General features: G+C 42.0%; 4 protein-coding genes across 4 annotated transcripts; 3 read left to right on the top strand and 1 right to left on the bottom strand.

Annotated features, from left to right (window-relative positions):
- The first annotated feature begins 136 nt into the window (after positions 1 to 136).
- On the top strand, positions 137 to 8350 carry LOC128259908 (tyrosine-protein phosphatase non-receptor type 23). The gene is given in 13 exon segments (XM_052992534.1): positions 137 to 333; positions 1065 to 1814; positions 1879 to 4255; positions 4258 to 4787; positions 4845 to 5306; positions 5369 to 5899; positions 6442 to 6570; positions 6634 to 6675; positions 6677 to 6782; positions 6785 to 6815; positions 6882 to 7069; positions 7707 to 7826; positions 7908 to 8350. Coding segments are annotated over 13 exon segments (5463 nt in total). The 5' UTR covers positions 137 to 249; the 3' UTR covers positions 8021 to 8350.
- Positions 8351 to 8366: 16 nt separating this feature from the next.
- Positions 8367 to 10028, top strand: LOC128259916 (alpha-1,3-mannosyl-glycoprotein 4-beta-N-acetylglucosaminyltransferase B). The gene is given in 2 exon segments (XM_052992551.1): positions 8367 to 9524; positions 9526 to 10028. Coding segments are annotated over 2 exon segments (1584 nt in total). The 5' UTR covers positions 8367 to 8405; the 3' UTR covers positions 9991 to 10028.
- Positions 10029 to 11227: 1199 nt separating this feature from the next.
- On the bottom strand, positions 11228 to 17632 carry LOC128259914 (alpha-1,3-mannosyl-glycoprotein 4-beta-N-acetylglucosaminyltransferase A). The gene is given in 7 exon segments (XM_052992548.1): positions 11228 to 13900; positions 13903 to 14302; positions 14304 to 14410; positions 14413 to 15120; positions 15758 to 15816; positions 15898 to 15958; positions 17280 to 17632. Coding segments are annotated over 4 exon segments (1755 nt in total). The 5' UTR covers positions 14930 to 15120; positions 15758 to 15816; positions 15898 to 15958; positions 17280 to 17632; the 3' UTR covers positions 11228 to 13169.
- Positions 17633 to 17734: 102 nt separating this feature from the next.
- On the top strand, positions 17735 to 25162 carry LOC128259920 (tRNA-splicing endonuclease subunit Sen34). Its single transcript, XM_052992555.1, is given in 7 exon segments — positions 17735 to 17849; positions 17905 to 17991; positions 18952 to 19034; positions 19036 to 19213; positions 19539 to 19646; positions 19711 to 20044; positions 25025 to 25162. Coding segments are annotated over 6 exon segments (828 nt in total). The 5' UTR covers positions 17735 to 17800; the 3' UTR covers positions 20034 to 20044; positions 25025 to 25162.
- The last annotated feature ends 16 nt before the right edge of the window (positions 25163 to 25178 follow it).

The following is a 25178-nucleotide window of genomic DNA, read 5'->3' as shown; positions in this document are numbered from 1 at the left end:
TTATTTAATTGTTTTAAGCTTTTCTTGTTTTAAAAATGTCCAATATATCGATATCTCCACAATACGTTACCGATACCAAAGTATCGATGCCAAACATCGATAACGCTTCAAGTTTTAAGACATCGGTGTTGGCATCGATGTTTCCCCACCTCTATTATTTTTCTTGCAGCCGAGTTATTTTGTTTTGATTTCTGTTAATTAATTGCCAGTAATTAGCTTAAATTGTCTGTTAAATAGAAAGGCAACAAAATGGAGGCGGTGCCGCGATTGCACATGCTTTGGTTCGCTCTTAAATCGAGTCCCGAAGGAACCTCCTTTGCGGCTTTGAAAAAGGTAAAGACGAGAAAGAGAGAGTGGAAATGGGGAGTGAAAATTAAGAGAGTCGGCAAAACAAAGAGGAGCCCCAATTAGTTGAACTTACTTATCGGGCATATGGCTAAAATGCGTTGTTTCTAGAAGTATTCGGTTAAATTTTCAATGCTCCTCCGAAGCAAGTGCGTTTTCAATGCTCGCCTGCATTTTCCCATTTTCCCCACCGTTTAAGCCCTCTTTGTCTGGCGCTGAGTCATCGTCGTCATCTGATCGACTCGCCAAACAATGAGTTATAAACAAACTTTCGTGGGAGTATTGTAGGCAATTGCACCCAGGTATTTTGAACCGTATTGAGAACTTTATCCGAGTAAATTTAATTAAGGAGAAATTAATTATCCAACATTCGTCAAATATTCGATCATTTTACCGCTTTAATAAAAGCTTATTAAGTTGGATGCCGTTTTTTAATGGTTATCCAATTCTCAATAGTAAGCTATCTTAGGTAATTTTTATTGATTGATACAATTCTAGTATTTCCAAATTGTATACTGCAAGCAACACATGAATGTTTAAGCCAATCAATAAGAGCAAAAAGCAAAAGCATAAATATTTGTTGAATTTTAAGTTTACAAATTATAATTTGTAACATAATTTATAATTACTAAACAAACATAGAACAAAACTAAGGAATACAAACGATACCTTATTGAAAATGAATACGATTAGCTTTAACCCCTTTAATTTGCTTCTAGTACATTGCGGAATTCTATCATGAGGACCCCGAGGCCTATTCCAAGGAGGTCCATGCCCTGGAGACCCTACGAAACCAGGCGATGCACACCACCAAGGATGGTGCACCGGTGATGAAGCGCTATTACTGCCAGCTGCACGCCCTCCAGAACCGATTCCCCCAGCTGGCCGATCGCGGCATCTTCACGTTCACGTGGAAGGACCTCTATCACAGTGCCGTGCATGAGGTCAGCGACCTGCGATTCGAGCGGGCCGCCGTACTGTTCAACATTGCGGCATCCCACACGCAATCCGGAGCTTCGGTGACCCGCGGCGATGTCGATGGCATGAAGATGGCCTGCACCCACTTTCAGGCGGCGGCTTGGGCCTACGGAGAGCTGAGGGAGCGCTATGCCAACGTGAATAGTGGCGGGGACTTCATGACCCAGGAGCTGTTGGTGTTCCAGCAGCAAGTGTGCTTCGCCCAGGCCCAGGAATGCATCCTGGAGAAGTCACTGATTGACAACCGGAAGCCACACATCGTGGCCAAGGTGACCGCGCAGATTGTGGTCTACTATGGAGCTGCCCTGGCTGCCCTGCTAACCGGAGGAGATGAAGGTCCGGTGGCCCAGGTCATCGATAGCTCTGTTTACAAGCTGTGGAAGAAGTACGTGCGCTTCAAGATCAACTATCTGACCTGCATTTTGTACCTCTATCAGGGGCAGCACTCCGAGGAGAAGCGTCAGATGGGCGAGCGGGTGACGCTCTACCAGGTGGGTACACAATATCCATAAACTATAAAAGAGAGGACTCATTATGACTATAATCCTGTCACAGGCCTCATGGGACAAACTGGAGGAGGCGCGCAAAGAGTCCAAGGGTCTGCCCGATCAGCGTGAGATCAATGAATCCCTGAGCTTCACCGCTGATGTGGTGGAGGCTAAGCGCAAGAATGCCAAAAACGAGAACGAATTCATTTACCACGAGGCGGTGCCGGAACTCTCCACCATTGCAGCGGTCCAAGGCGCCAATCTGGTCAACGGAATCGGGTTTCAAGTGACCGACGAGGAGCACTCGGGACCAGATATCTTTGCCCGATTGGTGCCCATGAAGGCCCATGAAGCCAGTTCTTTGTACAGCGAGGAGAAGGCCAAACTGCTGCGAAAATACGGCGCCCTGCTGGAGGAGAAGGACACCCAACTGGAGGCCTACATGAGCTCGCTCACCCTGGACAACCTTAACATCAACGAGGAACAGGCCAACAAGTTGCCTCAGGGCATTGTCGATCGCTGTGCTGCCTTGAATGCCAACAAGACTGCCATTAGCGATCTTGTGGAGGCCATGTCTCAGCTGGCCGAGATTACAGCCGATGTGGAGACCAATCTCGGCGAGATTTCCCAAATGCTGGAGGCGGAATCCAAGGCGGAGCGGGAATTCCAGTCGGTCAGCGGCGTACAGCGAACTCCAAATGCTCACATTACGGAGTTAACCCGAGAGTTCCAGAAGTACAGTGAAGCTCATGCCCGGGCAGGCGAGTCCAATAACACCCTAAGAAAGGCCATGAGCCTGCATGTGAATAACCTGAAAATCCTGGCCCGACCGTTGCCCGAAATTCAACAACTGATGCCCAAACTGAGTTCCGAATTGAATACCACCGAAATCTTCAGGGATGTGAAGCTCATCCTCAATAAGGTCAACGAAATGAAGGCCCAGCGAGCCCAATTCCATGCGGATCTGAGGATAGCCATTAACGAGGATGATATTACGGGCAAAGTGATTGCCCATGGTGGACAGGAGGGTCTCCAAGCTCTATTTGCCACCGAGCTGGGCAAGCACGACAAGATAACCGAACTCCTGGACCAGAACATGGTGGCTCAGGCCAACATTTTGCAAGCTCTAACTGAAAACTATGCCAAGGCGGCACCGGTTTTGAAGACGCTCCAGGATGTGAAGCAGAAACGGGAGCACTTCTACAGCTCCTTGGCTGCCTCCTATGACGTGTATGAGGATCTGCTGGCCAAGTCCGCCAAGGGTCTGGAATTCTATAAGAAGCTGGCCGGGAATGTGCAGAAGCTGCTCACCAGATTTCGATCCGCCAGGGATGTGCAGTCCGAGGAGCGACAGCAAAGGATGCAGAGCGTCAAGGCGGCCACACCGCCGGTGGTCAGTAAAGTCATCCCGGAAGCAGCCCCTTCGCCAGCGGTCAGTAGCACGCCCAAATTGAGGGATTACCTCAAGGCCAAGGCAGCAATGGCGGATGCCTCGAATCCCGCGACACCGGGCTATGTGCCCACAGTGCGTCCGGTGCCGGTGGGCTCGGAGAATCCCACCCAGGCCGCATGCTCCTATGCCACCGCACCGCCGAATGAGCCGCCGCCACCCTACAGCCTCACCCAGCAGCAGTACTTTGACCCCAGTGCCGCCGGCTACACGAATCCCATGTACCAACAGCAGCAGCAGCACATCGCTCCGCCGGCCTACAAGGCTCAGGCGTCGCCCAACTCCCAGACGCTTCACGGAGCAATGGCCCAGATGAACCTACAGGCACAGGCGCCGGATAACAACCCAGCGGACTCGGGCTACAGCTACGGGTATGCCACTGGAGCAGTGCCTCCGCTGACCTACGCTCCACCCGGAACAGCTCCGACCAGCTCAGCTGCGCAGGGATTCAACATCCAGCAGCCCTTGTATGTGGCCACTTCGGGCAATCCCCATCCGGTTTCAAATTCCAGCGAGCTGCCCTCCTCCCTCCAGGCCCCCTTTGTGGTCAATCAGATGCCCAATCAGTACCAGGGAACGGCAGGCTATCCAGGACAGGGCTACCAAACTCAACAGGTGTCTTACCCGCCGGCATCTACTGGATATCTAACAGGACAGGCGGTTCAACAGTCCATGGGATATGTTCCTAATCAGTCGGCGCAGCAGCAACCTGGAAATATCTCCAAGCCCAGACACCACAAGCAACAGGTGGCTGGTTATCCCCAGCAGCCATCAGCAGGATATTCCCAATCTCATACGGCTCAGCAGCCCACTGGATATCCCCAGTCACAGACACCGCAACAACAGGTCACAGGTTACTCTCAAAGCCAACCACCTGCAGGATTTGCCCAGCCACAGACACCGCAGCAGCCAAATCCAGGATATACACAGACGCCACCGCAGCAGGCCACAGGATATGGCCAATTCCAGACACCACAGCAGCCCAGCAGCCACCACAGCAGCCACCACAGCAACCCCTGCAATATCAGCAACAACCGACGGGATACACACCACAGCAGCAGCCAGCGGCACTTACTCCGCAACAACCTTCACTCTATCCCTCGCAGGCCGTCCAGGGATCGCCTCAACCCATTCCAGGGCACCAGCCCTTGCCACAGAACTCTGTGCCATCCTTGCAGTATCCACAGCAGTTCGGTGATCCCCATGCAGCTCCAGCTCCTGGAGTGTCTCCCGTGCCAAGTCCTGCTCCAGCTCAAGCCCCTGCAGCCACTCCAGCTCAAGCTCCAGTTACCGCCTCTCCCCATCCTTCAGCCACCTACAACAGCTACTCCAACCATCCCGGCTACAGCTTCAACCCGCAGACGGGAGTATACGAGTACAGCAGTGGCTATCAGCAGGACAGCAGCTCCCTGAAGGGATCCCAGGGATCTCTGAGCTACCAGTTCAGCCAGAGCGGCAAGCAGCAGTCGGTGGGCACCACAGACTCGGAGAACGCCAAACGCAGCAACACGGCCACCGGATTCGATGTGAGCAGTACTTTATACACGATTTTGAAGCACTTAATAACAAATAACTACTTTCAGTCACCTATCGTATCCCACACCAAGGCTAGTCTGCCAGCCAAGGACTCTACTTCGGCGGATGGGGACAAGGAGTCGACCAACTACTATACAACTCCTTATGGCTACCACGGCAGCCAGACCCCCCAGCCGCAGCACCAGCAACAGCAGCCCACTCCTAAGCCTCCCACCAGCTCCATTTACATGCAGAGCGGTGCCACCAGTACGGCCCACACGCAAACGACCACCAGTGGACCGCCGTACGCCTCCTCCACAGCTTCGGCCAAAGTGGAACCCAAGGCAGAGGTGGCGGCCTCTAAGGTGTCGAGCAATGTGGATCTGCTGAGTGACCTGGACATCGACTGCTCCGTGGCTGTACCACCGCCCATGTTGCCGCAGCCCGTTTTGCAGCCCCAGGTGGTGGCCACGCCCACTCCACCAGGAAGTCAGGTGTCGGCTCCCGTTAAGCCCGAAAGCGTGGTCGAGGTAAATGCTAAACAAATCACTCTTCACATGTAAATAATATGCGTTATGTTGATCCCTTTCAGTCCGCTGCACCCACATCTCCGGAGATTCCTCCAGCAACCGCCGAGGAAATCGCTCCAACTCCAGCTGAACCCCCAGCTCCAAGATGCACCAGTCTGGACAACCTCTCCAACTGCTCTGACCTAAGTTCCCTAGAGAATTTCGACTGGGACTCGGTATCCCTAACACATTCCGCCAGTGAGAAACAGTCCAAGGCCTCAGCAGCCAATGGCCATTCGAACAATTTTGCATTCCAAGCCGAAACATTCACCGACGAAAAGACCACGAAATATTTCCAAAAGGAGGTCGAGAGCTACGAGAAGTTGCTGGAGAATCTGCACGTGAAAATGCTGAACGGGAAGACCCAACTGGGTGCCAAGTGGCAGGAGTTGCAGCAGAAACTGGACAAAGAACCGAGTGCCAGCAAGCGATCCACCACTATTGCGAAACTGTTTCCGGAGAAAAACAGATCCCTCGATTGTCTGCCCTACGATCATGCTAGAGTTAAGCTGGACAAGCAGACAGATGATTACATCAATGCAGCCTACATGAAGGTAAGATATTCAATAAGATATTGCCACAGGAGCAGTGTTGGGGTGTACCTAGATACTTGTACCTAGACAAGTACCTAGGTACACTTTTTTGATGCCTTACCTAGGTAAAAAAAAATATGAGGCTACCTTTTACCTAACCTAGCTAACGATTTTTATTTATCTTAAAAATTTGCTATAATATGTATTTAGGTACTAAAATATTTTTATTCAATTTTGTTTTCAAATTAGCTTGATACCTCTAAATTCAATTTGATTAAATTTTAAAAAAATGGTATTAAAAAATGTATTTTTTTACTTTTTTTTGTACCTTTTACCTTACCTAGATACAAAACAAATTGTGAACCTTTTACCTTACCTCAGTACATATTTTTACAAATACCTTGTACCTTACCTAGATAAAAAAAACTAGTACCTTTCCCAACACTGTAGAGGAGTACATGATCCCAGAGATACTGTTCGAAAAGAGGTGTTGCGAACATCTAACTCCTACATCACTTTTATTTGTCAACTTGTTTAACGATTTTATTATTTATTGCAATCAGAACTTAAGTGCCGGATGTCCCAACTTCATCGTCGCTCAGACACCGCAGCCGAATACCATAAACGATTTCTGGTCCATGATCTGGTCGGAAAAATCACGTACTGTGGTCTGCCTGCATACCACAAATGAGGTAAGTTGTTATAACAAAAGTGTTTACTTTGTAAATTAAGTTGTTCTGCATTTTTTTTGGTAGCTTTTCGATCCCTACTGGCCGCAGGCATTGGACCAGCCCACCTCACTATGACGACTACACGGTGACCTGTGTGAAGGTGCAGCCACTTAGTCACTGCTCCGAGTATCAACTAAAATTATCCATGCATGGCGCGGATGCCGTCCTGGATTTGTCCTTCTTCAACTGAAGCAGTGGACCAAGGGGTAAATGCCTTAAATTAAATCAACTGAGGATTGTTAACCTACTTTATTCGCAAACACATTTTATAGGGCACCCGCTCAGCTCTTGGGAGTGGCCCAAAATGCGCTGGAGACCCATCGACAGCGCTGCCAGGCAGCTAACGCCCCCAACTCGCCGCTCATCATGAACTGTTTAACGGGGTCAGAGCGCTCCGAACTGTTGGCCATTGGTGTATGCGCTATTATAGCCACTCAGAACAAGCAGCCAATTTTAATCAGTGAGTATGCGAAACAAGTACTTAGCTTACACAAAAACTTTTACCATTTAAGAAGCCATACCAGTGTGCTGCTTTAAAGAAATCTTTTTTTTTTTGCTCATTCGATTTATACTATTAAAAATATCCTGTGATAACGGCAGCCTTCTAATATCAGCAGGAATAAATCGCTCCCTTGAAACTTTAAATGCATTTTCCTCGAAAAGCCTTTTTTCAAAGTGGTTGATAGAAATTTACAGATCGACTCAAATTGAAAATAAGTGTTCTTGATTATATTTACTATGTCATTAATCTATTTGGCATTAAAAAAAGATCGATCCCAAAAAAAACCAATTCTTTTCAGAAGTATGCAAATTTTTTTATTTTGTATAGTTTTTAAAAATTGTAAGTTATTGTATAGAAGTTACCTTTAATATTATTGATTTATTTCTGATACTCAAGTGGAATCATACAAACAATTGGGTAGCTTTTTGTTTTTGCCCCTCCAGTATTTTAAAAAATTTTCTAAATATAATTTAAAATATATCTGAAAATATAATTTACTAAAAAAAACTAGTTTTTAATGGTTTACAATGTGGCTGATTTCAAGATTATTTTTGATTTCTGTAATAACCCTGAAATATTTACTTTTATTCAATAGATATCGTTGATGTTTGGTCTCGCATTTGCGCACAGCGTCAAAATTCTCTGCGTGATTCGGCCATTCTGGAACAGTCCATGCAGATTTTACTTTGCAATGCCCACAATGTGCTCAACAAACGTAAGAAATTCAAAACTAATATTACTTTTATATACATTTTACATTTATTTTTAATTTATGTTCACTTTGGTGACCATGCAGGTGGCATAATGACCTCATATCAAATGAAAATGGCGCCGCAGGTGACTGCTAAGGATCAGCAGGAGACCAAGGATCCGCTCAACGAATTGGATGCACTCTGGAAGCTGAAATGAACGACTGAACGAAACAATCAAACGCGGCAACAAAACTAACTAAAGCTATATGTGTAATCAAACCTATTTCTAACGATCTGATATTGTTTCAAACAATTTAAGACAAGACAAAGCTATTCAAAGGGATATCGAAATCGTTTTCTAATCTATGTCGTAATTGTCTTTTTCAACTGTTATAAGAAGTGTATTGCGAGGCGAACCGTGATGTGTTAATGGGATATTGTCAAGCGTTTCAAACCACTTTATACGAGTACATTATTTATCAAAGAACCATAACTGGATATTGTCAAACATTTATATTACCTAATAAAAAATATCTTAAAAATCAAAGCACTCCATTTGACACATGTCGGTATAGAGAACTTTTGTCGGTTTGATATCCATCATGAAGCTGATTAACATTCGTTGGGGAACCTTCCTTTCTGGTCTCATTGCGAGTACCTATTTGCTGTGTGCCCTGCTGTATTTCGGAAAGGATATGACCAATATACAGCCGTTGGAACCGCGAGCTGTAAGAAACCAGACCAAAGTAGTACGTACGAATCGCCCCGTTGTGAAAAGCATCCGCAATCCAGACTACAAATCCTGGGATCGGGTTGTGGACAGTCCGGAACTGAAACCACGTTATCTGTTTAGCGGCGGTAGGACGGGTGTCAAGTTCGTGATCGGAGTGCCCACTGTGCTGCGAGCCAAAAGGAATTATGTGCACCAAACTGTGGACTGTTTGATCCGGCGGATGAGGCCCGATGATCGCGACCAGTCCTTGATTGTGGTCTTTGTGGGCGAGACCAAGCTCCAGTTTGCCAGGTATATAGTTGAGGAACTGAAGGCTAATCATTCGATGCATTTGCGAGCCGGTCTCATCGACGTGATTGCCCCGCCTCTGAATTACTATCCCAACTTCTCGAGACTTCACATCACACTGCACGACGATCCGCAGCGAGTTCGGTGGAGGACCAAACAGAACCTGGACTACGTATATCTCATGTCCTATGCCAGGTCGAAGGGTGCGTACTACCTGCAGCTGGAGGACGACGTGATGGCGAACAAGGGCTTCATGGACTACATCCAGAAGTTTGTCCTGCTGCATGGCCACTTTCGGCTTGCCCACCAGCCCGACTGGCTGGTGATGAGCTTCAGCGACTTGGGATTCATAGGAAAGCTCTTCCCCACCTCCGTTCTGAAGTCCTTTGTGGCCTACGTCCAGTTGTTCAGCAATGACCAGCCCATTGACTGGCTGCTCCAGAGCTTTGTGACCCTGCAGAGCTGTCGCTGGGACAGTCTTGCCCATCCGGACTGCCAGAGGGACTACGGATCCAGGCTAATTCGAGCCGCTCAGTCTCAGTTCCAGCACATGGGTGCGTTGTCGTCGCTGGCGGAGAAGGTGCAGGACCAAAAGGATGGCCTGTTCAACCGCAATCTCGGCAGACAGCGCATGCAACACCTGCGCCAGCCCCTCAACCTCATCGCTTCGCATCGGAACTCGCTCCTGAAACATAATCTGCACCTTGGAAACGGGCGAAACCTTCATTTGGATGTATCTGCCTCAGATGCCCCAGATGATGAAGTACCTGATACAGAATCAGTACAAGAAGTCGCAGATCCGCATCCGCAATGCCAGGGACACGGCCACAAATCTGGCCGAGTTCAATGTGGATTTGGTGAACGAATCGCCCACCTTGGAGGAGAATAGCTCCTCCAGCGAGCGCTATGGATTCGTTATGAGCCACACTGTCCTAGAGTCGGATAATACGGACGCCAATGGCCACCAGCTGCCCTTCAACTACATGTACTACTACATCAGGGAGGAACCCGAAGGCCTCACCTGGTTCCGTCGATTCCTCTGGGCTTCGGCCTCCAGCGGATCTAAAGGTTGCAAGTCAGGATCACCATCGCATTTAACACGGATGGCGTTCATGTTCTTTTTTGTCTTTTTATTTGTTTGCCCCAAGAACAATTTCGGATATTAATTGTTTTAAAAATAAATTTAAAAAAGGCAACTTTTACAAGCCTATTTTATATACCCCTGCAGCTTAAATAAAAAGAAAGAACGATATAGTCGAGTTTCCGAACTTTTTGATACCCTTTTCTCAGCTAACAAACTTCAAACTTAATATTCCCCCACAATACAATACCCCCTCGCTAACAATTATATCGTTCTACCTCTCTACATTAACGATCACCACGGTCCCATCAAATGAGCAAAGGATAGTGATTTGCCGGCAGAGCAGCGGCAGAGTAGCGGCATAGCGGCGGCAGAGGACTTAATAGCTCAATAACTTCTAAAATAATAGATCGATTTTTGAATTTTTTTTGTCTACCGATAGATAAGTCCGATAGATAACAGCCCAATAACTAGGGTCTATCATTTCTCAGAGTGATATGACAGACTTTCGCGATTTGTGGGCGTTGGAGTGGGAGTGGCTCGTTTTGAAATAAACTTGCGCTGTACGAGTTCTACTAGAATCTGCATGTCAAGTCCAAATCTCTATCTATATACCCTTTTACTCAACGAGTAAATATATCTTTTTCCTTTTTTTTTGGATCTTTCCTATTACAGCTATATGTTATATAAAAATCATATCTTATTTTGGAAAACATACAAAATTGATATATATCTGAGAACAGCGCAGTTTTCCAATGCGGATATATATCTGAGAACAGCGCAGTTTTCTAATGCGTTGACATAAATCTGTCAAAGGAAAAAAAATCGAAAATAATGGAAAAAAATATACAGATATAGATGTGTCTAACGATTTCAAATATATATAAAAATATATGTTTAAATTTATAAAAATCAAGTAATATAGGTGCTTTAGGAGCGATCTAAAAATTGAATGGAAAATCGACATTACTTCATTGTTTTAAAATATATATGTGTAAATCGATTTATAGTCATTTTATAAAAACTGCAATATTGTAAATTTTTGCTTTCTGCCTTGCTTATCAATAGCAATGTTTATTCAAACATTTTATTCATCAGCCATTATTTAAGCTCTGGTAATTTTGTAAATATTTATTTAATTATCTTTCAATTAACGTTGCCGAAATACTGTATTTTCTGAATTATATACAAATATCTGAATCTCTATTTTGTTAGAAAGCAGTTTACTTATCCATTTAAAACTATTTTAAAATTGTTCTCTAAATTATTAGAAACGAAGTCAATCCATAAACGTTTTAAAAATCAAAACCTCATTAAAAAGATTAATTTCAAATACTTGAAATATTTATTAAGCTTATACACACAATACACGCATATTTGTTGTTCTTTTTTGATTTCGATTAAGTTTTGAGTTGTCCCAACGGCTTATGAATATTGTAAAAGTAATTTGTAATAATTCAGCTACAATCGTTATGTGTTTTCGTGTTGTGGAAGTGGAGGGGGAAGCCTATAATGCCAGCTAATATATAATTCAGTTTTGATCACTATCAACTATTATTGTTGCTTGCTAATTGGTTGCAATTTGGCAAAATGAGTGTTTGGGGAGAGCGAGTGCTGTACGTTATTGTTGCTGGTTGCCGCACACATAACACAGGGATATATAAAAATATATTTATGTACGTATGATTATGCCATAGTAAGTATATGCAAAACATTTATTTAATTTGTTCAGTTTATGAAAAGCAGTCTACAATATTCGTTTCATTATATATAACGGCATATGAAAGTAAATAAGTTTAGCAATCTGAAAGTAGAAAATTCACCGCTAGGAATTGAACTCAGTTAAAAAAAGTATATGCCACTATATATTACAATTCTCGTTACTCAACAGGAACCAAGTTTAAACAATCATTATTCTTCATTATTCGTTCATAGTTTTGTCATAGTCTATCAAAAAATTTGGCGTTTCCAATTAGTTAAACCAATCATAAAATTTGTCGTATGCATATAAAAAATGTTTTCTTTGTACGACTCTTTTTTGGAATTTTGTTTTACAATTGCTAATCAGCGTTGGTTTTTTTTTTATATTTACGTGTATATATCATTTAGGTTTTTAGTTTTCCATTGTTATGCAAAAATTATTAACAAATCACAGTAAAAAGCAACAATGCTAAAAATCGTTTCGTTATTTTATGCTTTAATGTTTATGGTAATGCATATTATGTTTATGTAGTTATGGCTTCAAGTTCAAGGAGGTGGCTATTTATAACTGATTTAAGCATGCTGGATGAATTCATTAAATTAAGATAAATTATTAGATAGTAGGGGAATACTTTTAACCAAATACTAAAAAGATTAAACTTAGGTGTGTAACAATATTCGAATATACCATAATTTGATCGATAGGATTTCAGCGATTTCGAGATTCTTGATCACGTGAGGCTTCAGCAAATGAAAACAAATTAAATTGGAATGTTTTTGTTCGGTTGCCGATAAAATGAGGTTAACACTTAAATCTAACGCAAAAATAAACCGAAAGATAATATTTAAATAACATAGGAATTCGGGGAATCGCTTCAGTTACATAGCCCACAACTTGACCGACACAATAATATATGAATACATTTTACCACCATGAAAAAATGGAAGGGGCACTTGGAGTATATCAAATCCATATGGACATACGCAAAAAAACACTGATAGCTTGGGGTTTGAATAAGCCTTGTAGCGGACTGCAGACCAGTGATATTGTTGAGGCTTGTAACGCTTAAGTTAAAGAAACCCTAACAAATTGGTTCTGGGGATATAGGACAATATTATTGGTCTGCAGTCCCATATAGGTCTTATAACTAGGGCCTTACAGTTAGGAGAGCGAGAGAATTACGTTCTGGGAGATTATTTACACATTGAGATAATCGAGGGTAAAAGCATCATTCGAAAAATATACACACAGATGTACAGATTTTAGGATGGGTCGATTCGTTTCAATGCAAAAAACATTAAAAAAAAGTCTAGGAAGCAAGAAAAACTCTTTACAAACAATAAACAGTGTTTTTTTAAGAATCAAGAGAAATTACTTCGAGATAATTTTTGGCTTCCACGACTTTTTCTCAACGACATCGACCCGATCTTAACAGATATAGACAAATTGTGGATGGGTATTAGATTAGGCATCAACTGAAGGAGGTTTCAAGGAGGAGTTGGTTGACTGGATTTCTTTTCCTATTCCTCCCAGTCCTGCCGTTGCCGGTTGCGATGTAGCAATCAGCTGCCCGCCACAAACCGTGGCTTCGCCGCATTCGCCTCCGACTTGGGATCGCTGCCCCACTCCTGCAGCTCGATCTCACTAAGCAGGGCCCAGTTCTCGCTGTCGCTGTGCACGTGGAGGCGCAATTCCTTGATGGCCCCGATCTTCGCGTCCAAGAGGCCCTCGGCCACGCCCAAGCTGTCGAACGAGCCCACCACCAGGTAGCCGTCAGTGGTGGTGTTGTAGTTGCTCCACACGGAGGAGTTCTCGCTCAGCGTGTCCGCCGGCAGTAGCTCCACGGTGGTGTTGTAGAACCTGTCCGACGGATGCTCCGAGTTTCCGCTCCGGAAGAGATAGTGCCGCAGTTGCGTGGGTCGTTCGAATATGATCTGCACCAAATCCCCCGGCTGCGGCAGCAAGCCCCAGAAGTAGGATTCACCTCTGTAGGCCCGCTTCAGCAGATAGTTCTTGTACGGAGCAATGTTGGACTTGACCATGGCCGCTGGATTGTGTGTATGGGCATAATACTGGGGAACCTTGCTGCCGAACTGCTTGTCCTTGAGCTTTTGCACCTTGCCCCTCAGCGAAGAACTAGTGCCGATGTGTTGGAACAGGGACTTTCGAAAGTGCTGCCAGTACTTGGCCTTCTCCTGGTTGCAGTGCTTCTGGTCCTTGTCCGTGCGACACACCTTGGACTCAATGAAATAGGTGAGCAGCCAGTCCACGGGCTTGTCGTTGTAGAACATTTGAAGTAGGTGATCAGGTAGGGCAGCTCCGCGCTCTTGAACATCTTGCCAATGAAGCCCAGCTGGCAGAAGTCCAACACAAACCAGGCCGGCTGGTCGGGTTTGGTCAGGGCGCTCTTGATCAGGGCGAATTTCTTCATTGTGGTGATGAACTGTCGCTTGGTCAGTATGTCGTCCTCCAGCTGAACGTAGAAGGTGCCTTTCGAGTGGGCATAGGCCATCAGGTAGGCAAAGTCCAAGTTCTGCTTGCTGCGCCACTTGACGCGCTCCAAGGGATCGTTAAGGGTTATGCGAAGTCGCTCGAAATTGGGATAGTAACTGGGAGCAGGTGCTATTATATCGATCAGTCCGCTCTCCACATGCTGCTCGAAGCTAGCCTCGATTTGGCGGGCAATCAGTTGCACCTGAGTCCAGATCCGTTTCTCCTATGTAGACGATGATCAGCGTTTCGTTCTGCTCCTCATCGTTCATGTTCTCGATGAGATTGTGGAGGGTGCCGAGCAGATACGATGCTTCTCCCTCCGCACGGTGGGCACGCCCAGAACGATGCTCACGTCCGAGCGACCCTTGCTCTGCAAGTAGGCGGGCCGCAGGGAGCCCGCATCGTCGAGGAGATGCGGCAGGAAGTGATAGGCGTTCGGGAGCCGTATGTTCTGACTTCGGGCCATCGAACCATTGGCACCGCCACCCTTGCTGATGTGCGAGGCGTTCCGCAGCAGCTGCCTGGCCTCGGGACTCAGCCCGTCGAGCAGATTGACCACTGGCAGCGGCGGCGGCGGGGGAGCACTGGCCCCCGTCCCATTGACACTCTGCAGCTGGCCGAGGTACTGGGACAGCAGGGATACGTCCTCCTGGCGGGCTCGGTACATGGACTCCAGGTACTGCAGCCGCATGTGGCATTCGGCCAGGCGCTGGGTCAGCGACTGTTCGGTGGATAGCTCGGGTCCCATCACCATCAGGATCACAATGCAGGGCGCCAGCACCAGGGCCGTCACAATCAGCATGCAGTTCCGCTGCCTAATCTTGAACATCTTCCGTTTGGCGCTCGCCTGGAATCCTTTGCTGGCTATGTTATGTTAATTAGCTAACTGTTTGCCTTGAAGCTGCCTTGCTTCCGCTTCTAGTTTGGCTTTTGGCTCTGGCTCGGTCCCTGGTTCGTTGTGCTGGCGCCGTTCCCCTGGGCCGGCTGTCATCCTCATTTCTCGTATGAGTAATGCAGGCGCTGCAAGAAAGAACAAGCACATTTAGCTTATACACGTGCAGAAATAATTGACTATAAGGCAGTGGCCTTTGTCCAATAAATTCCATACTCTCCATTAGTCGATCTTCAATAGCTCGAATTTTTCTACATTTTCTTGCTTAATTAGAAATCGTTTTGCTAAACAGTAGGTTCTCTTAATTGTTATTTAAACAAACAATAGTTTGTACAACTTAAATTTTTATGGTGGCAAGAAAAAATACGGGTTATAAAAATTTGTATAAAATATTTGTTAAAACTGAATACAGATAATTTACTGAATTCCATTAAATTTATAAAGAAATATAACTTAAGGTTTATTTTAAAGCAAAATTATGATCTCTTAATTGAGTGTGTAATATGAATTATACAAGTAAGTGTGAAAATTTTTAGGGAACGAAAAAATCGGTATATTACCAACATATAAAGTTCTTTTAAAACATGTGAGACCACATTCAATATTTTACTTTTTGTAATAAATGCAAGATGGTTTTCATACACACAAGTGTTGCTGCTAATCTGCTTGGATATTTTTTTTTATAGTGTGGGGGGTGCCCTTTTGGGGGGTGGGATGTGAAGGTCGCACCGTTTAACGGTTCTTTGTATTCGCCTTTTTTCTTACCCGAGTTGGATTAACGACGTCGTCGGTAGTGGCAGCTGTCGCAATTCTCGCCACATGACCTGGCCGTGGGTATAGAATAATAATAATTGTTATGTACTGTGCACTCGAGACGATGGCAGGCAGTAGACTTTTATACTTACATGGCCAAGAGCCCGGAAAGCTTTGTTCTCCTCCTCGCCGTTAAAAGTTCGATCGGTGGGTCTGAAAAGGAGGAAACGCAGTTTATTGCTTGTTAATTTGTTTCGTTTCGTTTGGCAGTGCAAAAGGGGGGTTTTTTTTAGCTTCAGACGGTTGTATTGGACTTGTCCTTAGGGTTTAGAACTACTGATATTATTTATCAAGCCCCAAGGATTATCCTAGCTAGGTTAATATCCCAAGAGAACCATGCTATAAATAAATATTACCGAATGATGTAACTAGTTTCCCCGAATCTAATGTTCAGAATCTAATTAATTGAAATTATAATATATAAATAAATAATAATATGAAATAATAATAAATAATATATACATATATAAATTGCTAACCAATTGTAATGAAAAGCTTAAAGCGAACCATGCTAAAGATAAATATTACCGAATGATGTAAATAGTTATCCCGAATATAATCTTCCGAATCTAATTAATTAAAATATAAAATATAAAAAAAAATTTATTTTGATTGACAAAATCCTTAAAAAAAAAACTTAAAAGACTAAAATAAAAAAAAAACTATTAAACAAAACCAGTTTACTTCTTTATAATCCCTAGTGGAAATATTACAAATTTTTAAAAATAAAAAAGACGAAAATTTGTTTTTATTGAACGTTGTTGCACTTAACGTTAAGTTATCGGATCTTGTTAATAAACGCAGCAAAACGTAGGAATGCCTTTTGGTAAAAAATTAGGAACTTAAGCTAATTTGACTTGTCATATCCATGGCATCTTTTTATATATGTAGGTACCCGAAAGTTTTTCTTTAAATGGATACAAAACGTACTTTATTTTGTTCTTATAAGGAACAACAAAGCTGTCGTGATTTTATTTTTGTTGGAAAGTCCGATCGCAGCTAAAGGTTAAAGTTGTCTGATCCCGACCGTTCTGACTTTCATGTTTATGAAGTAATATCTTTCATAAAATAGAAAAACAAACATATTTGTTAATGTTTTTAACAGATAGTTTTATCGAGGTATCAGGAATATATATTTACAATCAAACTTTTCACTTTTTGCCAAAAATATACGATATACATGTACTTTATATATAATTTTTACTTTATTTTTTTCACCTCACTGTATTTCAATCTTCTGCTATGAAAACACCCAAGAAAATTAATAATATTTTTGTTACCCTATGTACCGGGTATCAAAAATTCGAGATTATAGATAATTTATGCGGCGATCTCGAATTTCGCACTTCGGTTAGCATACGTAGGCGAAAGTAAACAATGGGCAACAAAGTTAAACAGATAAATAGGTAAATAAACAGCAACACCCAAAAGTTCGCACCCACGCACACATACACACACAGCCCTATTTACTCACACTTAATTGCAGCGCAGCACAAATATGCGAGTAAATGAATTAATAAGCACTTAAATAGGAACAGATTGAACGCAGAGGCCTTTATTTATCCATCTATGGATTTTGTACGCTGGGTGTTTTCGCCAATTCTTCGTTTTGCCCTGTTTTCAGGTGCCCCGTTTTTTCGCCATACGCATTTTCGTTGCCTAGTTATTTTCACATCTTCTTTTCGCTAGTCCGCCGAGTTTGTTGTGCAAATGCAAATTATGTAAATTATTGCAGCACTAGCGACTGGGATTGTTTAATGTTATATACAGCGGGGAATTAGTTTCAACGCCCAAGCAAAAACAACAACAGGCTGGCTTTGGCTGCAATCAAACAATCGTTATCGATATTTGTGGGTAAACAGTGCTGCCGGACTGTCGCTGTCGAATGTGTCATCTCTGGTCTTAACATTTAAAATCGGTTATAACAGACCAACAACAGGTACCCAAATTCCTCCCATCTCTAGCGGCTCTATAAACAACAAAAGATTTTCGCATATGTTTTTAACTCTACTTAATGGCACCGGTTTCGTTTTCAATGTGGACGGTGAGCAGGCACTTTTTTTATAAATGCAAAATCAAAATATTTAACCATGTTCCAGATTATATGGAACTGCGGAGCAAACATCGAATAATGGGTGCTCCAGTAGGCACTGCGAACACCAAGGGCTGGAGTCCCAATCAGTCCAGTGAGTTTTCTTAATATAAATAATGCTGACAATACAAAATCAAAAATTACATTTAAGATTTCTAGGGTCCATTCCTTAATAGCGTGTTGGGGTTTGACATTTACATACAGCTACATTGCTGTTTTGGAAATATTTACTTTGCAATATTATGTTACAGTATATCTAACTAAAAACTCTTAACAAGAGGCAATTTGAGTATTCCCGAAACGTCTAAATCTTTGAATTGCTGAAAAGCAAGAATTTTTTGCAATTGAGGGAACAACCTAAAAAGTTGCCTTCTGAAATTGTTAAACAGCTGTTTTACCAAACAGCCGTTATAGCTTTGAAAATTGCCCTAGCTTTGTGTGTCTTAACTATTGCTTAAACTCGGAAAATGTTCAGGAAAAGTGGAAATAATAACAAGTCATGAACTGTCTAGACTTCTTCATTTGCATATATTTGGTGATTACTTTCGTGTTGCTGTCTTCTTTATTTTAGTAGGAAAGAGCGACTACCTTGGCTTTTCCGCAATTCAACAAAAATTTTTAGCAGTTTCTGGGTTGCTAAAATGCTGAAATTTCAGAAAGTTCAGTTTGTATGGAACAGCTGACTGATTTTCAGCAATTTAGAGATTTAGTCGTTTAGGGAATACCTAAAATTTATTAGCTAAACTTGGTCGAACTGCAAAACGAAAATGACAAAGAAAAACTCGACTTTTGCATTTGTCGTTCAAGAAAACAAACATTACAATAAGAAACTATATATGTATGTGTTGCCCAACAATTTGACTTCGTCTTAACTTTCTTTGACAGATTAAAAATAATAGCTTAACATGTTTGAGAGATCGACCTTCGAAGAACCTTCAGAACTTCAAAATACTATGTATTTATATAAAGCTAGCATTAGCAACTATGGCCTTCCGCTCGTGATTAAAAAAAATATAAATTTCTGTTTCTTATCAAGCTTAATTTTTTTTTGCAGCTCTACCCGTGGAACTAAGTAAATTCGAAACCCAGTTAGTTTTGGATGAGAATATCGCAATGTTAGTGAACAAATCTCAATCCTTTAAAAGCTCGACCCACAGAAGAAAAACTAAAGGAATACAAAAATGATTTCGAATGTCAACTATTGGGTCAAAAAAAATCCTTAAAGGCGGAAAAGCTTCGGGAAACAGAACGCTATATGGACAAAATCCTAATGGGCAAACGGAACAAGTTGCGTAAACTGGGAAAAGATGAAATGGGTAAAAACTAGTTTAGGAAAAGTAATAGTACTGCTATGTGTCAACGGTCCTATTTACATAAATATCTTGCCAAATATCAAATATCGTTCTCGTCTCAAAATACTTTTGAATTCAGCATTTTGTGTGTATCTATGTATGTTTACAAAAGTCTTTTATTAAGTCGATTTCGAATCCATCACCGTTATTCGACAAACATAACATGACTTTTTGAGGACTAAATATTTAATAATTGCAAACTAACTTTATCTAAAAACTTCTTTCTGCACGCCTCATTCCTTGTTACATATAAAAGTTAGTCACTCATGTATCTTCTATTCCTTCTTAGCTGCGGCTTTAACTGCCCAAGATGTACTCAAAGAAATGTCGGACAACTTTAAATTTGATCGTCAAAATGCGTTGGTTGAGGTGCCCTGTGAACATCTTAAAAAGCATTGTAGATAATAACATTTTTTTTCTTGATTTTAGAATTGTATAACTTTTTTAAATTCTACCCACAGCTGCAAAGTTGGTCACCGGACCTCTTGTGAACATTAATTCCCTGAAATATCGCATTTTTAAAGACCTTTGGATGCGAGGCAACTTTGTGACCTCTGGTGATGCTTTTGGAGCGGACTTCCTTGTGTATCCCGGAGACCCCCTCATCTACCACGCCTCACATATTGTGATAGTGCAGGATGCACCTCTTATTAAACCCTTGGAACTGGTGGCCAAAGTTCGGCTCTCTGTTATTGTCAACAAGAGATGCGTTTTTGCATACGAGAACGACAATAGCGATGAAATCCATTACCAGACTGTAGCTTGGTGCAATCCTTGCAAGTGAGAAAATCAAAGGCAAGTGAATAAGATTGTTAAAACAAAAAAAGGGGAAAGGAAGCAAACTTCGGAAAGCCGATGTTTATATACCCTTGCAGCTATTGCAAAAGATTTGATTTTCAGCACATTTATTCGATCTTTTCTATGGCAGCTACATGATATCATTTTCGGATTTTAATAAAATTAAAAGCGGAATTCTGAATTAGTAAACCATGTCCAAAAGAATTTTAAAAAAATAGAAAAGGTACCTTTTTCTTCAGTTATTTTTTTTAATATTTCGTTTGTTTATATGGGAGTTGTGATATAGTTGGCAGATTTTAATGAAATTATAACCTTAATTTTGAAATATAAAGCCATTACAATATTTTGAAAATTTAAAAAAAAATTAATAAACAGCAATCATTTTTAAAATTTATTTTTCTGATTGTTCCTTTGGGAGCTATATGATATAGTTGTCCGATCCGACTTGAGTTGGCTTGCTCATGAATGAAGTGATCACTGATTCACAATAATTGATATTTTTTGCTTACTTGTTCAGTTGCTAACTTTTTCAGTTCAATTGTTCAGTTATTCAGTTGTTTTATTTGCTGACTTGTTCTTTACTTATATAACTTAAATTAATATGTATATGATCTTAAATAATACGCCATTTGGCATTGTACAGATTTTATCACCTTTGATAGAAAGTTTTATGAAGATATATAGCTTTAAAACTGAGATACTAGTTTGAGTAGAAACGGACAGACGGACTGACAGACAGGTCATAGCAAGACAGAATCTTATAGTATTGACTGAAATTATAATCATAATTAATCATATTAAGCTCAATTAAGTTCAATATCCCTGCCAGGAGTCTCCGTACCGTCATCCCATTTTTTGAAAGTGCTGCGAGGACTAACTATGCGCGGAATGAGCCAATCTTAAGAACTTTAAGACTTTTTAACTCTTTGCCACTAAGTATTCGATTGGTTTGGGGATCCAAGAAGGATGTGCTTGGGTAATTACTTAGGGATTATTTTTTAATTAATACTTGGCTTTAGAGTTAAGTTAGTTGATAGCCAGATATGGATTTATCCATTGGCGAATAAATAAATAAATTCGAATACCCTCTGCAAGGGTATACAAATTCTCAAGCAGGTATTAAAACTACGCTAGATTTCTAGGAGTTACGTTTTGTACGTTTTGGTGAAATTAAATTATTCATTACCCATGAAGTTAATCATACAAATAATCAAAAAAAGTCCACAGGCAAAATAATCCCACTCCCCCTCGATGATTAAGTAATATAAGGAAAGCTCCAACCCAAGTCTACTTGCAAAAAAATTTATTTCTTTGGTAATTAATTTCTCATAGCCAAGTTATCAGAGGTTTAATGGTAGCATACACCAATATTTTTCGATCCCCAATCCGGATTTGAAACACAAAAATCTATTTAAAACAAAAGTACTTTTCTAAAAGTTAAATAACATTAATAAGTTTATAATTTGTGTCTTTTAGGTATGTTCCACAGTGCAAAATCATACTTCCACACATAAGTACCTATTATTTCTTTCTAAAACTTTCCTCAAACCTGCGACGTTATAGAAAGTTGTTAATTTCGACCAGTGTAGTACATATTTTTGCTCCAAAGAATGCAATTTTTTTAAGATTGAGCGGGAGAGAGTGGGACTTCCGTGAGAATGGTTTTGTTTTTGGCGCCGAATTGGGTTTCTTTTTTAGAGGAAATTGGATACAATAGCAGAGACACGGCGCTCCCGCTTCGCCCCTCCCCCTTTATCCGTCCCACCTCCACTCTTCTCTGCGCGTCTCTCCACGTTTCTCCTTCTCGCTCTGAGAAGCAGGAGCAGAAACGCCAGAAACTGATTCTCCCACTCACAGTTGGAAATTGTGCACAGTACACATGGTAAAATCGGTTTATTTTGACCACGACAACCAACTAGAGGAGATGTTAGCTCGCCACTTCGTTCAGGGACCACGACCGCCGTTTCTGTAAAGTTTTGATAAGTTTATTAGTGAGGAAATATGAGGTTATAATATAAAAGCCCCACCTAATAGAACCCACACTCACGCAAACCGATAGGCAAGCACACAGCGCACACATTTGCGTATTTGTTTTCAACAAATTTGTGCTGAACTCTTCATGTTTTGCGTTCGTTTTAAGTATATTCAGTTTTTTTTTTTTTTAATAGAAACAGCGACGGCGGATAAGGCGCGGTGGGGAAGGCCAGCCATACATACATATGTAAGTCGTGCCATGCCGTTCGAATTTCATACAGTCGGGCTGTCGCACAGTGGCACGAATTTGTCCATTTCTTTTTTCAGACGAGATTCACCCTCTTGAAATTAGATCTACAGTGATTATTTTAATGAAATTGAATTGTATACATTCCACAATGTTGAAATATCTGGGTGTTATTAAACATTAATTTTTGATTTAAATTATTTAATAATTTTTCCAAGATATACCTGAAATTCAATATAACTAAACTAACTCCAGTATCTAAAATTTTCACATAAATTTACATTTTCTAATTTACCAAATATATATTATGAAATTATCGCCTCGTATCATATTTACATTGTAATTATCTTTTCTTAATTACTAAATTTACATTATGTAAATATTAATTGTAAAATAAGTTAAATGTCTCCGTGTCTTTTAAAACTGCAAAGCAAGAAATTTACAAATTTAAACACAAACCATGCCAAGTGTTTCTAATTGTCCCACCGTGCTTTGCTCGGGTTTATGTCTCCTCCCCTCTCATTCCGTTACCACTACCCCACCCCCACCAATCCACTCCGCCCCAGCACCCACCACCACCCCTCGCCCGGTCGTCTCTCTCCCTCTCTTGCCCATGCTCCGTTGGTCGGCGTTGCCAGCTGCGAAGCACGCTCACTGCTTTAACGCCGATTGGAACTTAAAGGGGCCTTTCAAACGGCATTTCTCATGGTCCCAGCATCAAAACAGAGAAATTTGTAATCTTAAAAATTCGGCCACTCGCTCACTTATTTTACCACTTCTCTGAGCGTTGGATAGAACTGGCACTCTATTTCCTTCTCTCCTTGGGTTGAATTCGACTAACTTCCCTATCGCGGGGGTCTCTCCGCTCTTAAGCGGGACTTGATCTGCATACGAGAATGGCTATATGTTTTCAAAATATTTTACCCCATAGGGTCTCTGAGATGTGATGAAAGTAACAGGTGATTGGCGAGGAGAGTGGAGAGTCGAAGACACAGAAAAGAGAATGTAGAGCGGGAGTCGCGGGCGAAGAGCGAGCCGGCATTTCTACCAGTTTGTTATTATTTATACAGGATCTGTTGATATTTTGGAAACAAAGAGAAAGACAGTCCCAAATTTATTTATCCGGCATCAAACGATACTATCATTTCGTATAGAAAACCCAAACCCTTGTACCCAGGGTTCTATAAAAATAAATGTTTGTTAATAAATCTGCTTCTAAATTTAGTGGATATTATTTTATTAATTTTATCTTAATCTTTGTTATTAATCTTTGAAAAAAATATTTTGATTTTAACGTTTCTGATCACACTTTTTTTAACCTATGCGTAAGTACTTGTACATGATTTTAAAAACCTGATTCCAACCTGATTTAAGGCCATGTCGTATGTGTATTTTTGTTAGTCGAGTTACCTCTACAAATAAGATTATAGTATAGTATAGTAGTAGACTACAATACTCGAATTTAATTTTAACTTATTGCAAATGAAGGAGTTAAATACATTTTACAAGCTGGTATAGTTTCCTTGGATCAACTGAAGTATCGCCGACTCTCTGGCATTAAAAAATATTAGACAAGGAAGAGAACAAGTGTATTTATATCCACCAAAAAGGTCTTGCAAATCTCGGCACTCAGACCGACAACAACCTAATGTTAAATTAGACAAGTCACCAAAAACCCTAAACAGTAAAATAGAATATTTAGATCCCACCCGATAGATGGACCCGGACCCCATAGACCTTCCTTATCATAAACGCACTGCTTCGGCCGCAGTGCTGGCCACATGTGTTTTGGGTCGGTAAAGTCGGGCAAAATATTTCCATTATTCAATATTTACCACCTTTTATAGTTTTGTTTACTATCTGGTCGACCTTTTTGTGTTGGTGTCTTTTCGTCTGTCTCTCCTCTTCTCTCCTCTCTAAAAATACTCTTCTGCGGCCCATCTGGCAATGCCGCTCCTCGACAACTGTACTTCAAAGAGCGTTGCCAGGCCAGTTCTCTCACAGACACACAGATACACGCACACAGGCGAGCAGCAACCACCACCGTGCGCATGTATTGAGCGCATGACCAGAAATCGTATTTTCTCCCCCGTATAGAGAAAAACTGAAAACCCGCCGCGCTGGCAGCAGCGGAGCAGCAGAAATTCGATCGAAGCGATTTACTCAGCAGCGCCAGCGTCATTTCGAGTTATCCAACGTTGGCGAGCGGACAAGCAGGAGAAAAAAGCGTAGGCCAAGAGAAAGAGAAGGCAAAATTCACCCACGGCACTGAAATTTTCTTTTGCGCTCCGGTGAGAAGATAATTTCACAAACCAAAAACGAATCAACAAAAAACAAAGTGCGCTCCGTGAGCGGGAAAACAATAACAAAATCAAGAGACACAAGAGGTTATAAAACAAAAAAAATCGAAATGCGTGTCTCATGGCTCGACTGTACTGTATACTGTATATTAGAAATGTGACTGTGTGTCCATCCTGTCGCAGTCGTGTGCGCGTGTATGTGTGTGTCTGTTGGCGTTTTAAATGTAGCGCGCGCTATTTTTGTGTGATTTTTGTGGGCAGCAACGAATTTTGAATCAAATTTTAGTATTATAGTTGGTGAAAAAGTCTCCTCCAACAACAAAATTCCTGTGAGCAGACATGCGTTGTCTCGCTCTCGCGCGCTCTGGCCCCCAAAGAGTGGGAGAGCGGAAGAGCAGGAGAGGGTGGGAGAGCGAGAGCACACGACTAACGTTCGTACTCTTTTTTATATTTCAGTTTCGTGAAAGCAGCGCGCCAAGCAGCAAGAAGAAGAAGCAGCAGAGGGAGTAAAAAGCAGAGGCGTAGTGAGGAAGGGAGTGAAAGGGGATTTTCGCGAAAAATCCCGATTTGGAGAGATTTTCCCGTGGAACCGTGAAACATTAAATCGTCG

Source organism: Drosophila gunungcola (assembly GCF_025200985.1).
Source record: "Drosophila gunungcola strain Sukarami chromosome 3L unlocalized genomic scaffold, Dgunungcola_SK_2 000009F, whole genome shotgun sequence".
Taxonomy (NCBI): Eukaryota; Metazoa; Arthropoda; class Insecta; order Diptera; family Drosophilidae; genus Drosophila; species Drosophila gunungcola.
This window is presented reverse-complemented; position numbering and strand designations above follow the sequence as displayed.